This window comes from Macaca fascicularis, chromosome 4, assembly GCF_037993035.2.
Source record: "Macaca fascicularis isolate 582-1 chromosome 4, T2T-MFA8v1.1".
Lineage (NCBI taxonomy): Eukaryota > Metazoa > Chordata > Mammalia > Primates > Cercopithecidae > Macaca > Macaca fascicularis.
In genome coordinates, this window is record NC_088378.1 from 86,299,294 (window position 1) to 86,316,335 (window position 17,042).

The following is a 17,042-nucleotide window of genomic DNA, read 5'->3' on the forward strand; positions in this document are numbered from 1 at the left end:
TTTTAAAAGGGGGGGCCAAATTATTATTATTTTAAAATTTGATTACAACCAATTTTGTTGGCATTAAAATTAGAGGCATTAAGCTGGAATGGATATATACCAAAACCAGAAATTGAGTTTGGCAAAAATGGGAATAGGAGTTGTTCAGTAATTTCAAATTAGAAATCAATTTAGAGAAACAAACCCCATGCTTACATTGATTGTGCCACAGATTTAAACTTCAGTAGTGCATTAGTAAACTGTTCACATTTAGATCTTCACCTTGAGATTTGACAGCTGTTTCTTGAAAAAAATCTCAGTACCTTGTGCAAATAAAATCGGTCTTCCATGTGCCTTAGCACACACTTAAAATTTCTCCATTGTATATATACAAAACACCTGCAATGTGGGCAGGGCAAAATACATACTTTCATAACAAAACTATAATATACCTCTCAAGTATGAACAATATACACATAATACATGGTATACAGTATTTACAAAATATAAAATATAATACAAGCTGTTTGTATGTAATTTTTTAAACTCATCTTTTGCAATTGTATGTTGCAACAAGGCAAATTTCCATTTCTGTACCAATTTTCTCAAGAGTCCAGGGGTATGGGAAAAATTATGTTTTACACACATACTGAAATCTGAAATCTAAGTTTGAACTTTCAGGAGCGTTTTTAAGTGTACTGCCATCAGCTCCCTGTTTTGGTTGGAATTTTCAACAGTGCTTCCCATCCAGTGACTAGGAGGCTTTGGAAGAACACTAGGAGAAGGTGGATCACTAAACTTTGCCCCAGCATAATTTTCCTTTTGGCTCACTTCAGTTAGAAATGCTGATTTCTTCAAATGCGAATTTTTAATGTTCTCGGTATTTTTAAAAGGCTTTTTTTCCTGCTTCTGAATTCTGTCAGATGAAACAGAATCCTGCCAAAAGCTGTTTTCATTTCTTTTTGCAGAGGTGATCTTGGTTAGTGGCAAGTTATATTTGCTTTTCTGTCTGTTTATCTTTGGTTGCTCATACAAGTGTATACCATGAACAAGCTGGCCGTGGGGAAGGGCAATTTTCTCCGATTTTCCCATCTTTGATTTTAAAACCTACAAAGACAAGAACACAAAAGTAAATATAGTTTCTAGATAAAAATCAGTTATGAACCTCGTATCACATATCTAGTTTTGTTGTGTTTAAGTTTGCCCACAGCCATAGAAAAGAACAAAATTATGTTCTTCGTAGCAATACATATGTAGTTGGGGGCCATTACCCTAAACGAATTAATGCAGAAACAGAAAAACAAATATCACAAGTTCTCACTCGTAAGTGAATTTGGGAGCTAAACATTGGGTACAACATGGATATAAAATGGGGAACAACAACAGACACTAGGCACTACTAGAAGGGGAGGGGACCTATTGGGTACTATGCTCACTACCTGGAATGGGATCATTCATACTCCAAACCTCAGCATTACGAAATATACCCATGTAACAAACCTGCTCAAGTACCTCCTGGATAAATAAAATAAGAGCTGCAATTACAAAAACTTTAATTGGGCAGGGTGGCTCACGCCTGTAATCCCAGCACTTTGGGAGGTCAAGGCAAGTGGATCGCTTGAGCTCACGGAGTTCGAGACCAGCCTGGGCAACATAGCAAAACCCCATGTCTACTACAAATATAAAAATAAGCCCGGCGTGGTAGCACGTGCCTTGGGAGGCTGGCTGAGGCGGGATCCCTTGAGCCTGGGATGGGGAGGCTGCAGTGAGCAGAGATCCATCGTGCCACTCCATTCCAGCCTGGAGTGCGATAGAGACAGACCCTGTCTCAAGAAAAAAAACAAAAAAAACTTGACTTTTCCCTTGACTTTTAAGTTCACTCTTGTTTGCCACTAAAAATGCAGTTAATCACCACTGCTAGTTACCAGTATGCAACGTGAACCAGTTCTAAAATGTCAAACTAAAAAAATCTGAAATAACCCAAGCCGACCTTTCTACAACTTTAAGTTAGACTAATGAGCTCTCTTCCAAATATCAGTGCCAGAAACAATGTTTGCTGTGTACCCCCCACTTCCTGGTTTAGTAACTGTTTCAAGAACGCTGCTTCACTGATCTTAATCTTTCCTAACTTAGGTGGGCCTTATAGGAGTCTTGACCAGATGGAAAATCATAACGTAATCCACTAGATCACTGCACTACCAACGCTTGTAACACGGTAGTAAGCACGACACGACACGAAAGTAGAGCACAACTTTCCACGTCTGTAGGTTCACTGCCAGAGCTCCCTGGTTAGTAGCTGTTCTAGAAAACAGGCCAGGAAACAAGCACAAAAGCTTTTAGGTAATCACGGATATTTCAAAAGTCGTGTAATTTTAAAAGGTGGGAGACATTGAGAAGATAGGTTAAACACGGTGGGCAAATTTAGTAATTTTTTCCCAAGGGCACAGACAAACTGCAAATCTCTAATTCAATGCAACATTCTTCACTAAATAGCGGGAACTTTTTCATTTCATTATTTCGAAAAGAGTCACTGAACTTAAGTCCATCAAACGTTATTTTGACAAGACTTTGAAATCATTTCGTAGACTTAATCCCATTTAAACTTCTATCCATTTTATTCTAATCCAATAGCACTGCAATCAGCAGTCGCTAACTCTTCTGAAAACTTCTTCTGGACACACTAACACGAAGTACACAGTGGCAACGGTAATAAAATCAGTTTTGTGCGGCTCCTGCCAACTCCGAACTTAGAAGAAACCATTAAGTAGGTCAAGCCCGCGGCGGGCAGAGCCCCAGCTGGACTGCGCGTCCCACACGGGGCACCTCATATTTCGGCACAACTCCAAACGAAACCGAGCTGCTCAGAGCCCACTCCACCCCCCACGGCGGGACGTCAGAATCCGTCTCCGCGTTTCACCGATTAGGACTGGGGCTCTCGACAGCCGGGAGGCCGATAGCGGGGCCCCGTCCTTCCCTGGCCGCCCACACCCGGCCTCGCCTCCTTCATGGGCGCCGTAGCGCCGGGCACGTAGCGCGCGCTGACGTCAGCCCTCCCGCGGGCCCCGTCCCTGCCCCCACACCGCCGCGCGCCCGGAACGCCGAAACCCCCTGGAACGCCGCCAGCCTTCTAAATCGGGGCTGTTGCTGGGGCGCAGCGGCGCTTCTCATTGGCCGACTCCTGGGAGCCAATCAGAAGCACCAGCGCATGCCTCCCCTTCCCCCTTCTTCCCCCAAAGCAAGAATGGAGAGGGCGTCACGGAAACTTCCCTCCCGAGTAAACAGCCGCCCCCCCACCCCGCCCCCACCCGTCCGACCCCCCGGTGCAGGACCTGCAGCCCCAGAGCTCAGCCGCGACCGTCTAAGGGCCCGACTCCCCAAAGGCCCGATGGCAGCCCTTACTTCTTTCCTGAGCGGGGTTTGGCCGGGAGCCGCGGGCCGCAACGGGGCAAGGTCGGGGCTGGCTCCCTCCGTGCGGGTTGCGGCTGCAGGACTCGGGGCCAAGGCGGCGGCCGGGCCCGGAACCTCCTGCGCTGCTCCGCTCGGGCCGGTCGCCGGGCTCCGGCCGCCCTCCAGACTCGGCCGGTGCTGCTGGTACTGGTGGAAGCGGCTGGGCAGCTGCCCTGCGGGGCTGGCCCGCACCTTCTTCTTTCGCCGCTTCTTCGGCGCTGCCCGAGGGGTGCCTCCCGCCACGGCGAGGCTGCGGTTGGGCAGAGCTGCTGGAGCGCGAGGCTGCGGAGTCAGACACGGGCCATCTCCCCCTAAGAAGTGAGGGAGGAAGAGGGTCGGGGGCAGTGCCCGGGGGTCCGGGATCCGGGGTAAAGGAGGCGGAGCCGTGGTCACCATCGGGAGGGCCCCGAAGTAACCGCGGGAGGAAAAGCCAAGCGGCGCAAGGCGGCCACCCAGGACGAGCGGCTCCCGCTGCGGGACGGAGACGACGGTCATAGCGCTAGGAAGCTTGTCGCTCAGCAACGAGGAGAGAAGGAGGTGAAGCCAGTGAAAATAGGGTGACGGCGATGGATGCTGCTAGGAGAGCCAGAGAAGATCGCGGAACATGACTCGGGCGGTGGCGGCGCAGCAACAAATAGCCACAGCCCCAGCTCCGAGTGTTGTTATCGGAAGCTCCGCCCCGCGCCCGCCCACTTCCCTGCGAAAGCCCAATCAGAGTGCGACAAGGCAGGCCACGCCCCCTCGCTCCGCCTCCGCCGCTTTGGGTAGACACACACAAACAACCAGCTTGCTGCAGCCTGGCACAAAGAGCGCGCACTGCGCAGGCGCTGCCAGGGAGCTCTTTCGGGAAGAGTCGGTCCCGGGAACAATGAAATTGGGTTTCCGCCCCACCCTCCTTACCCTCCCCAGCACGCCCCCGCGCTTCGCCCGGCTAGGGAGTGGTGGGATTGAAAGGTCCCGGCGGAGTTTGTTGATGGGGGTGGGGAAGGGAGGGGGCAGGGGGAGGGCGGCAGGAAGAACGGGGGCGGAGAAGAGGGGGACGACTCTGGCAAGGCCACGGTTGCCGCCTCCGCTGCTGACCTTGGGGAAGTATCCGTTTTATTTTCAGCCCAACATAACAGCGTTATCATTTTAAAATAAAGATTTCTAAGTACGCCGTAAGGATTTCTTCCCTAGCAATCGTGGAGAAAATCAGTCTACATTTAAATTATATCTACTGAAGTGTGGCTCACGATTCTTTCGTTTACTTGGTTCGGCATCGCTGCTTATTAGTCCCGGTGATCAGAGTAAAAATCAAAGCGACTTACTGATTGAATTAGTCCCTCAATGTATAAAAAGTTCTGCGTAAATCCATAAATGGAAGCTGGAGTTTTTACTGACTTCATAGTTGAAGGATTGTGAGACTTTGGGATCGCAACATTGTGCCTGGTTACTTGAGGAGGCGGCAATCCGGCTTGCATCTCAAAGGGAGAAAGTGAAACAGTTCTGCAATATACAGAGTATTTTGTTAGCTGCGTGTAGATAGAAATTTCTCATGATCTCCCCGCACTGCTCAACCACAGAAAAGAATTGTGGCCATAATTTATCAAGCATTTATGTTCCAGGAACTGTTATTTACATAAATTGTCTCACTTTAACCTCACAACAACTCTTATGAATAGGTACTAAGAAAAATAGATCAGACCTCAGCTCTGCGAAGTAGGCAGGCTGTCATTCTATTCATTTCACTACTAATGCCTGGGGCAATTGTTTAAAGGCATTTTGTTCCTGTTTAGCTGCCTACGCATTATCTTTATGTTTCTGGAATTTAAGATAACAAAGAATGTATAGCTAGTCAATAGCCCATGATATTGTATGGTAAACATACACATTCATGGTAAACAATTTAGAAGCTGCCTCTTTTCCTTTAGAAACTTACTTGTAACTTGCTAATCCGAGTGTATATTCAGGGCAGCTTGAACCTGTGGTCCTGGGTTGCGGTCCTCAAGCTTGGCCTAATTTTGCCTCAGCTTCTTTTTAGAGGGACACTACTATATTTTATCCCCATTTTACAGCTGGGGAAACAGGCTTAGAAAGGCTAAAGGACTTGTCAAAGATCAAACGGTAAGTTAACATCAGAATTTGATCTCCAGTCCAGGTACGGCAAGACAAAAGTTTTAATTTTTATTTATTTATTTATTTATTTTTTTGAGTCTCGCTCTGTGGCCAGGCTGGAGTGCAGTAGCGCCATCTTGGCTCACTGCAACCTCCGGCTCCCTGGTTCAAGCTATTCTCCTGCCTCAGCCTCCAAGTAGCTGGGATTACAGGCATGCGCCACCACACCCAGTTAATTTCTGTATTTTTTAGTAGAGACGAGGTTTCGCGGTATTGGCCAGAATGGTCTTGATCTTCTGACGTCGTAATCCACCCGCCTCGGCCTCCCAAAGTGCTGTGATAACAGGCGTGAGCCACTGCACCCAGCCCTGCCACACTAGATTCTATGTTATTAGAAGACCACAGTAATCTTACACTTATGTATCCTCACCGCCTCTCCACTAGTTTTCAGCTTTGGAGTAGTAAGCAGTTAGTAAGCAATGAAACGTTTTATGATTGATGGACAGATTGAATATCCGGAAAAATGCTTCCCAATCACTTTATAAACTTTTTTTTTTTTCTTGAGACGGGGTTTCTTTCTGACACTCAGGTTGGAGTGCAATGGCATGATCTCGGATTACTGCAATGACTGCCTCCCAGGCTCAAGCGATCCTCCAACCCCAGTCCCCCATGCCGCTGAGTAGCTGGGACCACAGGCACACACCCCGATTCCTGGCTAATTTTTTGTGTTTTTAGTAGAGGCAGTGTTTCACCATGTTGCCCAGGCTGATCTCGAACTCCTGAGCTCAAGCGATCTGCCTGTCTCTGCCTCCCAAAGTAATGGGATTACAGGAGTGAGCCACCAAACCCAGTCAACCTTATAAGCTTTTAAAACCAGGTTTCAGGCCGGGCGTGGTGACTCACGCCTGCAATCCCAGCACTTTGGGAGGCCAAGGCGGGTGGGTCACCTAAGGTCAGGAGTTTGAGACCAGCCTGGCCAACATGGCGAAACCCTGTCCCTACTAAAAATACAAAAATTAACCGGGCATAGTGGCGTGTGCCTGTAATTCCAGCTGCTAGGGGGGCTGATGCAGGAGGATCGTTTGAACCTGGGAGGTAGAGGTTGCAGTGAGCCGAGATCATGCCACTGCACTCCAGCCTGGGCAACAGAGTGATACTCCGTCTCAAAAAACAAACAAGAAAACTACATTTCATTCCAATTGCTGAATTTTACTCATTTTTGTTTCTGCAACATGTGATACATAGTAAGTGCTCATGTTCATTGGATGAGTGGGAATCATGTACATCCAGAGCTGCAAAAGAATCTACTTTTTCAAGGTACTTTCCATCTGTCATCTCATTTTATTCTTACTCTAGCACTTTAAAGTAGATAAAGACAGGTCCTATTTAACGTATGATGTAAATAAATCTAAATATATAGTAACGTGTGTGGGCGGGTCACCCAATGAGGTAGGAATAACTCAAACTCCTGATGCCTACTCCAATGTTCTTTTCACTATATCCCATGGTTTTTAGGCTTGACTTTATCTGGGGATAATATCATACTGTCCTGGAGAATAATTTACCCTTCAGGGACCTGGTCATTGGTAGCCAGCTCTGTGGGGCCCTTGGTCAAAGATACTTATTATTGTCTATGTGTATTTCTTGGGTGAATGTTGGAGTAATTATGTGTATAACTTATCATTTTGAGGCCTTAAGGGTAGGCTTCATGTTTGCCCTGGGTTCTGTACTGTTAGAAAAGTAACCTTGTAGCTGTGACCACCTGGGTGATGGATGCTGAAATTGCTAAAATGCTGCCCACCACTAAGAAACAGAATGGGAGCTGAAATGGGGCACCAGAAGAGAGCAGTTGAGGTGTTATAAACTAGATGATTGGATTTAATGTTACTCTGTGTGTGTAGTCTTTGTAAACTCTTAGTCTTTAGTAATGTCTAACTTTACTGTTTAAACCTAAGTGTTATAGGTTTAAACATATAGTGTTAGCTGTGCTATATGATATAAAGGAAAAAGATCAGCCTGGTTGCAGTGGCTCACGGAGGGCAAGGTGGATGGATCACTTGAGGTCAGGAGTTGGAGACCAGCCTGGCCAACATGACAAAACCCTATCTCTACTAAAAATACAAAAATTAGCCAGGCGTGGTGGTGCATGCCTGTAGTCCCAGCTATTTGGAAGGCGGAGGCAGAAGAATCACTTGAACCTGGGAGGTAGAGGTTGCAGTGATCTGAGATCACGCCACTGCAGTCTAGCCTGGGTGACAGAGCAAGACTTCATCTCAGAAAAAGAAAAAAAAAAAAAACATATCCTTTTGCTTGGGCCCAAAAGGCCAATCTTGGAGTTAACAAGATATTCCAAGGGTAAAGGAAATTTTAGGAGGACTCTCAGAGTTTTTGAAGCTTTTTGTTCCAGTGTGTACATCTTGGTTTTATTTTTGTTAAGCTAATCTTTAGAGGAGTTAGAAGAAAAATAAAAGATTGGAAAGTAAACCAGGTATTAAAGAGCAGAAAAAAGAGGTAATGCCCGTTTATGAAATAAGCAGCTTACCCGCATTAACACTAAGCAGAACTCCAAATTCCACTTCCCTCTCTTCTATCTTCCTTTGTCTCTCATGTATTTTACTTCTGTCCTCTTTCTCTCCCTCTGTCTGTGTGAAATGTCATTTTTCTTTCATCCTACCCTGAATGTCATTTTTTTCCTCTTTAATATAGGCTTTATTACCATTTTCTCTACCTATTATTACTTCGATTTTTTTTCTTTTTCTTTTTCGAGACAGGGCTTCACTCTGTCACCCAGGCTGGAGTGCAGTGGCGCAATAACAACTCACTGCAGCCTCCACCTCTGGTGTTCAGGAGATTCTCCCACCTCATCCTCCCTAGCTGGCGCATGCCACCGTGTCTGCTAATTTGTGTGTGTGCGTGTTTGGTAGAGACAGGTTTTTGCCATGTTACCCAGGCTGGTCTTGAACTCCTGAGTTCAAGTGATCCACCCACTCTGGCCTCCCAAAGTGCTGGGATTACAGGCCTGAGCCACACACCCGGTCTGTTGCTTAGATCTGTAATGTCTAAGGTGTGAGGGACACCTGTGTGAAAAGAGGAACACTTAATCCAACTTCTATTTTGCTTTTTTTTTTTAGACAGTGTCTCGCTCTGTCACCCAGGCTGGAGTGTAGTGGCATGATCTTGGCTCACTGCAACCTCTGCCTCCCAGGTTCTAGCGATTCTCCTATCCCAGCCTCCTGAGTAACTGGGATTACAAGTGCACGCCACCACGCGTGGCCATTTTTTGTATTTTTAGTAGAGATGGGGTTTCACCATGTTGGCCAGGCTGGTCTCAAACTCCTGACCTCAGGTGATTCACCCGCCTCAGCTTCCCAAAGTGTTGGGATTATAGGCGTGAGCCACCGCACCCGGCCTTCTGTTTTGCTTAATGCTCAAATTATTAATCTTTCAAATTTATAAAATAATAGTCTTCTAAACATAAAACAACCAGGAAATCAAAATGTTTTTGTTTAGCAAATAAAAATTTTCCTAACATTTCAGCATTGATTACCAAACTTATAATGTACTCTGAAGAGTTCAAATAAAAATCTAAAATTTGTGTTAAAAAGCAAAATATGCACAAATTTTCACAATAATGACAAATTTATGACACTTGGAGTGCTTATAAAGTATGTTACCATAGATTGAAATTAATGTCTCCATTATCCCTATACTTATACCTCTCTGGGGTTACAGGTTTATACAGGTTATAATTTGCATGAGGGTGCCTGGCCAAAGAGTGAAGGGGGAGCTGAAATAGAGCTTTGACTCTGCTCTTGAAGCCATCTTCCCAGGGGCTGGGGCCACCTGGGCATTGCTATGATTTGAATGTTTGTGTCTTCCCCGGACTCATATGTTGAAACCTAATAACCAATGTGATAGTATTAGGATGTGGGGTCTTTGGGGAGTGATTAGGTCATCAGGTTGGAGCCCTCATGCATATGATTAGAGGCCACAGAGGCCCCTCTTCCTTGTACCATTGAGGACACAGCAAGAAGTCTGCAGTCTGCAACCCAGAAGAGGGACCACACCAGAACCCGACCAGCTGGCACCCTGATCTTGAACATCCCGGCCTCTGGAAGTGTGAGATATAAATCTCTGTTGTTTGTTATCTACCCAGTTTATGATATTTTGTTATAGCAGCCAGAATGGATTATGACAGATGTCTTTTGCTTATTGGTATAAAGGTGTCAAAAGGACTAATGGCAGCCTTAGGATACAATAATAACGATGGACATTTGATTCTATTTCATCCTCGATATAAAAATCAAAAGAAAAAGTATGTTATGGCCAGCTGTGTTGGCTCATGCCTGTAATCCCAGGACTTTGGGAGGCTGAGGTGGGAGGATCGCTTGAGCTCAAGAATTTGAGACCAGCCTGGGCAACATGGCAAAACCCACAAAAATTAGCTGAATGTGGTGGTGCCCCCCTGTCATCCCAGCTACTCAGGAGACTGAGGTGAAAGGATGGCTTGAGCCCAGGAGGTGAAGGCTACAGGGAGCCATAATTGCGCCACTGCAGTCTAGCCTGAGTGACAGAGTGAGACCCTGTTTCAAAAAAAGAAAAGAATAGAGAAAGCATGTTATTTAGACCAGCTAATGTTTAACCAATTGCATCTTAGCTGGGTAACAGTCTCCGTTATGCCTTCCTTACCAGAGCCTTGCTCTCATTGTATACATTGATCAAGATTTTAAAAATCCTTGCCATTTGCAGAATGTATTTATTTATTTATTTAGTTTATGGAGATAGGGTCTTGCTCTGTTGACCAGGCTGGAGTGCAGTGGCACGATCATAGCTCACTGTATCAAACTCCTGGGCTCAAGGAACCCTACCACCTCAGGTTCCTGAGTAGCTGGGACTACAGGCAACTGCCACCACACCTAGCTAATTTTTAAATTTTTTATAGAGACAGAGTCTTGCTATGTTGCCCAGGCTGGTCTTGAGCTTCTAGCCTCAAGCATTTCTCCCACCTGTACCTCCCAAAGCACTAACATAAGTCAATGCCCCTGGCCCTGCAGAACTTTTAATTTCTAGTAACTTGATGCCTCTCCCTGAAATACAGTGTATTTTTTAAGTTTCAGTTGACTAGCCTTGCAGAACCTAGTTTCTTATCATTATATATTGACCTGGCCTGTTAATCATTTTGGCAGACTGATTTTGCCTCATTAATTTGTTATAATTAATAACAAATTGAAAGGGTTCATCTTGCATGAGACAGGGATAGAATGTGCACGGTTAGCTGTCTTCTTCAGGGCATTTGATTTGGCAAATCTTCATCTTGAAACACACTATTGAATTCTGTTTCTACATGGTCCTGTGTGACTCTGGTGCTGACTGACTATTGGATCTCCATTCTGCCTGGCTGGTAGGTGTGACAGATGCTGTGGAACAGTTCTTTCTGTTCTTGGTATGGTTAATTGTTTTCCCAGGACTGCTTGACTGATTCTCACTTCCCACTATTCTTCTCTCCCTTCTTTCACAATGAAAGTTATGTCTGTGCTTTATAAACTAATATACGCTTTAGATTAAAAAAAAAAATCATCCACACGTATAACTTTATTTCTGCAACTTTAAAAAAAATAACATCTATATTATCACATTCACTATCTTTTATAGTCAAACTGTTTATTACTAAATTTTTCCTTTGGAGAATCATTATGGACTTTAATAGATTCAAATAGTTTTAATTATCCATAACCATTTTCCTTTTTTTGCTCAAACCTTAGGGTGTAGCCAGTGAAAACCAAGATATTTCTATTGTAGCAGTTTTGTTGCCTGAAGTATTACCCGAGCTCTTTGTCTCACAACCAAGAAAATTAAGGAACATGGACACCAAGAGTGAGGTGGGAGCAAAAGTTTAAAAGACAGCAGAGAGGGAGTCTGAGTGGGTTGCCATTTTTACAGTTGAATACAAAGCTTTTATAAGAAACTCACCTCTTCTCTGTAGCTGTTTGTGTAACTTCCCTTATATGTGAAGCTGTCTGTGTAACTCCCCTTATCTGTGCAGCTGTAGACATGTCTTTAGTCAAACACAAAGCACAGCTTCTCTTGTTTGTGCAACTGTGGATATGTTTTGGGTAAGCACCCCCACTCTCTGTACAAGTTCCCCCGGAGCCCACCGTGTACATGCCTGGAAAGGGGAGGAAACTTTTTCCTGGGAGTCACTGACTATACCAAAACAAAGGCTTCTGTGTTGGGCCTTGCTTTCTTTTCTGTGCAGTTGCAACCTGAGTTTTTCCCCAGGCTGCTATATTGGTGCCTGTAGCTTGATTTCTCAGGCTGTCTTTCTGTTTAAAAGAATTTTACCAAAGACTAGCTTTAGCTGTCTGCCCAACTAATTTTTCCTTTTATCCTCCTGCACTATTATCTCTTTAGCACTTCTCCCAAATATTTAAAAAAACATTTTTGCTTTATATCCATAACAAGATGTTCCATACTTATCTTGGCCTTTCTCTGACCCAAGACATGAAGTGAACTATTCTATTCTATAAGAAATTTTCATTTCTTTAAATGAAGAAAAAGCAAAATCTGGGCATCAGGGATCAACATTGGATTCTTCCTCATGAGACTTGAGATAGGAAAGTATTTTTCCTACTCTCCACTCACACACTCACAACAATCAACACAGCACACTTCTGTGACCAGATGCATGGAGTTTTCCCTCACACACCAAGCACTTTAGGGGACAACAACTGAGTGTCCTATATCTATCATTCAATTTAATTCTGACACTGTCTACCTGGAGTTAGAGTCAGATCCCATAGGTTAAGGGCTCAGTCCCACAAGACTGCCACCACTTCAGACACCAATGACAAGTAGTAGGTTGTCACCTATACTTTATTTATTTATTTATTTTTGACACAGGGTCTTGCTCTTTCACCCAGGCAGGAGTGCACTGGTGCTATCATAGCTCACTGCAGTCTTGACTTCCTGGGCTCAAGCAATCCTCCCACCTCAGCCTCCTGAGTAGCTGGGACTATAGGTGTGTGCCACTACCTCAGGCTAATTTTAAAATTTTTTGTGGAGGTGGGGTCTCACTTTGTTCTCAGGCTGGTCTCAAACTCATAGGCTCAAGTAGTCTTCCTGCCTCGGTCTCCCAAAGTGCTGGGATTACAGGTATGAGCCACTGTGCCAGGCTTCCCTCTACCCTCTTCTAGAGTTAGATTAATTTGCTAAAACAGATCACAGAACTCAGGGAAACACATACATTTACTGGTTTATTATAAAGTATAGATAGGACACAGGAGGCCAGGCACGGTGGCTCACACCTCTAATCCCAGCACTTTGGGCAGCTGAGGTGGGTTGGATCACCTGAGGTCAGGAGCTCGAGGCCAGCCTGGCCAACATGGTGAAACCCTCTCTCTACTAAAAATACAAAATTAGCCGGGCATGGTGGCGGGCACCTGTAATCCCAGCTACTCAGGAGCCTGAGGCAGGAGAATCGCTTGAACCCAGGAGGCAGAAGTTGCAGTGAGCTGAGATCACGCCACTGCACTCCAGCCTGGGTGATACAGTGAGACTCCGTCTCAAAACAAAAACAAAAAAAAAAAAGAGAGAGGGAGAGAGAGAGATTATTGTTTACATTATTTTTTCTTCATTGCAAGAATTAACTTAGGTTACCTAAAGTAATGGGTTGTTTTAAGGATATGCACACATAGACATAAGGAAGACAAGAAGACTGACCACATACCAGGCCTCATAGGATACCAGGAAAACCTTCATACCCAGAACTCATGGAAGGAACAAGAATTATGATGTAGTACCCGACTGACTTGAAACGACATTTGGAAACTCAAAATTGATTCAAGATCCAATACAGCCTTAATTACTAGGTTATTTGTTACTTCTTAGCAAATGTTTGTTGAGCCTTACTGTAAAGGACTCAACGGCTCTTTCTGTTTGTTCTTTTTGTGTATTTCTACTTCTACTATCACTACCACCTAGTTCTCTGTTTACCTAAAGTTCAAATTCCAGAGAGAGGGAAGCTGATTCGTTCAATACGGATTGGTCGAGACAGGATAATTGGATGGTTAGTCAATATCATCTACATTCAGCAGCACTCTCTTACTAGACCTGTCCTGCGTGGCTTCTGGCCAGGATGGTGAGGCACCTGTCTATAAAGAACCACTGAGGTCCATTTCAGGAACTGTGGACAGACAAAGCATTGATAGAATTGGCCAGGACAATGTGGTAGTTTTAGGAGGTTGAGATTGTTTCGGGAATGAAAGCAAGAAACCCAGGGCAACTTGAGGAAGTAAGAATCCTAGGGCAACTCTAGGAATTTCTGACTTCTCTTGGAAAATTGAATTCCTTCCTTCCTTCCTTCCTTCCTTCCTTCCTTCCTTCCTTCCTTCCTTCCTCCCTCCCTCCCCTCTTTCTTTCCTTCCCTCCCTCCCTCCTTCCCTCTCTCCCTCCTTCCCTCCCCTCCCCTTCTCCCTTCCTTTCCCTTCCCTTTTCTCTTCTCTTCTCTTCTCTTCTCTTCTCTTCTCTTCTCTTCTCCTCTCCTCTCCTCTCCTCTCCTCTCCTCTCCTCTCCTCTCCTCTCCTCTCCTCTCCTCTCCTCTCCTCTCCTCTCCTCTCCTCTCCTCTTCTCTTCTCTTCTCTTTTCTTTTCTTTTCTTTTCTTTTCTTTTCTTTTCTTTTCTTTTCTTTTCTTTTCTTTTCTTTTCTTTCTGACAGGGTCTCACTTTGTCACCCTGGCTGGAGTGCAGGGGCTCAATCATAGCTCACTGTAGCTTTGACCTCCTGGGCTTAAGTGATCCTCTCACCTCAGTCTACTGAGTAGCTGGGACTATAGGCATGTGCCATCATGCCTGGCTAATTTTTTTTTCTAATTTTTAAAAATATTACAAAAAAGTAGTTTACGTAGCTTTACAAAAAAGAAATGGGGTCTCTCTGTGTTGCCTAGGCTGGTCTTGAATTCCTGGGCTCAAATGATTTTCCTGCCTTGGCCTCCCAAAGTGCTGCAATTACAGGTGTGAGCCAGTATGCTCAGCTGGAAAACGGAATTTCTAGTAACACTATCTCATTGATCTCTGGTGGAGCAACAGTTGGCTGAAGCTGAGTAGAGAATACCCTCTTAAAATAAGACCTGTGCTCACCCAGCTCATTTCGCCCCTTTACTTACCTGACTCTGGGCAAAAAGCTTGAAACTCCTACAAATATAGACTGGAGGCAGTGAGGCAAATGGTACTAACTCAGCTGTGGGCACTTGGGGACTTGGACTAAGATAGTTCAGAGGAAATGGAAACGTGGACCTCGGAATAAAAACCTGAGTCCTGGTAACTGGTGACATTGGTCAAGCTGGGAGACCAGACAGGGTAGAAAAGATGAGGGTCAGGAGAGGTGAGAAGAGAGAAGAGTAAAAGGATGGCTCCCAGGTTTCCAAATCTAGTTGACTTAGGAACGATAGCTTTGACAGGGATATGAAAACCAATAGGACAATTCGGAGAGAAAATATGATTATCTTATTTATTTATTTTTATTTTTTTGAGACAGAGTCTTACTTTGTCACCCAGGCTGGAGTGCAGTGTTGCGATCTCAGCTCACTGCAGCCTCCGCCTCCTGGGTTCAAGCGATTCTCCTGTCTCAGCCTCCCAAGTAGCTGGGATTACAGGCGCCCACCACTACACTTGGCTGATTTTTTTGTATTTTTAGTAGAGATGGGGTTTCACTAAGTTGGCCAGGCTGGTCTTGAATTCCTGACCTCAAGTAATCCACCTGCCTTGGCCTCCCAAAGTGCTGGGATTACAGGTGTGAGCCACGGCACCCAGCCATTATCTTGATTTTTTGTTTTTTTGAGACAGAGTCTCTCTTTGTCACTCAGGCTGGAGTGCAGTGGCATAGTTTTGGCTCACTGGGCCCTCCACCTCCCTGGTTCCAGTGATTCTCCTGCTTCAGCCTCCTGAGTAGCTGAGACTATAGAAGCCCACTGCCATGCCTGGCTAATTTTTGTATTTTTAGTAGATGAGGTTTCACTGTGTTGACCTGGCGGTCTCGAACTCCTGACCTCAAGTGATCCACCTGCCTCAGTCTCCCAAAGTGTTGGGATTACAGCACTTGAGTCACTGTGCCCATCTGATTATCCTGGTTTAATAACATTTTCTTTCTCTTTCTCTCTCTCTCTCTTTTGTCTTTCTTTCTTTCCTTCTTTCTTTCTCTTTTCTTTCTTTCTCCTCTCTCTCTCCCTCCCCCCCCCCTTCCTTCCTTCCTTCCTTCCTTCCTTCCTTTCTTCCTTTTTTCTTTTGAGACAAGGTCTCACTGTGTCACCCAGGCTGGAGTGCAGCGGTGCGATCATGGCTCACTGCAGCCTTGACTTCCCTGGCTCAAGCAATCTTCCCACCGTAGTCTCTGGGTAGATGGGACTAGAGGCTCATGCCACCAAGCCAGGGTAATTTTTTATTTTTTGGTAGACACAAGGTCTGGCTATGTTGCTCAGGCAGCTCTTGAACTCCTGGGCTCAAGTGATCTTCCCACCACATCCTCCCAAAGTGCTGGGATTACAGATATAAGCCACCATGCCCAGCCAGGTTTTATTTTTCATGTTCTTCACTTTCAAGCCTGATAAAGCTGGGTGCAGTGGGTTCACACTTGTAATCTCAACACTTTGGGAGGCTGAGGCAGGAGGAGAATCACTTGAGGCTAGGAGTTTGAGTCCAGCCTGGGCGACATAGCAAGACCCTGTCTCTACGAAAAAATTTTAAAAATCAGCTGAGCATGATGGCACACAACTGTAGTCCCAGCTACTCAGGAGGCTGAGGTCAGAGGATTGTTTCAGCCTGGGAGGCTGAGGCTACAGTAAGCCATGATTGTATCACTTCATTCCAGCCTGGGCAACAGAGTGACTCTGTTCCCCCAAAAAAGAAAAAGAAAAATCCTAATGAATTGAAATTTTTATGTTTTCTCTCTTAAAAACAAAAGAATCCCCAAATAACTAAGTTGCTTTTTAGTTACCTGTGAACCATTTATACAAAAAGTGTTCCTACTCTTGTGCAAAATATGGAAATCTATTTATTTAATCATTCTGGTTATCCTTGGTTATTTCACTTGACATCTCCAGAATGGGAGTAAAATTATTTTCAAGAAGTTTAAAATAAATTAAGGAAAATGGATTGAAACATACCCTGCCAAATGTCATTTACTTTTCAGGCCTCAAGACAGTCAGTTCATTCCTGTCCTTCTAGTCAGCTAAAATTCCATAAGGGAAATAGCATATTTCATTTTTACAAAATACTGCAGTGCCCCAATTTTTACAATATTTGAATTTAAAGTGATATGATAGAATAGAATTTCAGGCTGCGGAGATCTTTCAACTATGTGATAGTAAAAGGTTACAAAATGAACACTTGTTTTGGAGAAATGCTTATAATTTTTTAGCCTGAGTGAGACTGTATAGAGAGTTTTTTCTTTAGTTTGTAACACTGGAACATAAGAAGAAAAATGAGATTTGATTAATGATTTTCTGGCAATTCATACTAAGAAAAACATT

At 44.7% G+C, this 17,042-nt stretch overlaps 1 protein-coding gene across 1 annotated transcript; it reads right to left on the reverse strand.

Moving 5' to 3' along the window:
• Positions 1-4,058, reverse strand: PNRC1 (proline rich nuclear receptor coactivator 1). Its single transcript, XM_045391229.2, has 2 exons — positions 3,379-4,058; positions 1-1,086 (listed from the first exon to the last, which is right to left on the reverse strand). The coding sequence occupies exons 1-2, from the start codon at positions 3,919-3,921 to the stop codon at positions 643-645; spliced, it is 987 nt and encodes a 328-aa protein (XP_045247164.1). The 5' UTR covers positions 3,922-4,058; the 3' UTR covers positions 1-642.
• Between the last annotated feature and the right edge of the window lie 12,984 nt (positions 4,059-17,042).

Excerpts from the sequence above, each read along its gene's own strand:
- PNRC1 (XM_045391229.2), bottom strand. The coding sequence starts at position 3,921 with ATGACCGTCGTCTCCGTCCCGCAGCGGGAGCCGCTCGTCCTGGGTGGC. Across the intron at positions 1,087-3,378 it reads AAACCCCGCTCAGGAAAGAA|GTTTTAAAATCAAAGATGGG; the intron begins GTAAGGGCTGCC and ends TTGTCTTTGTAG.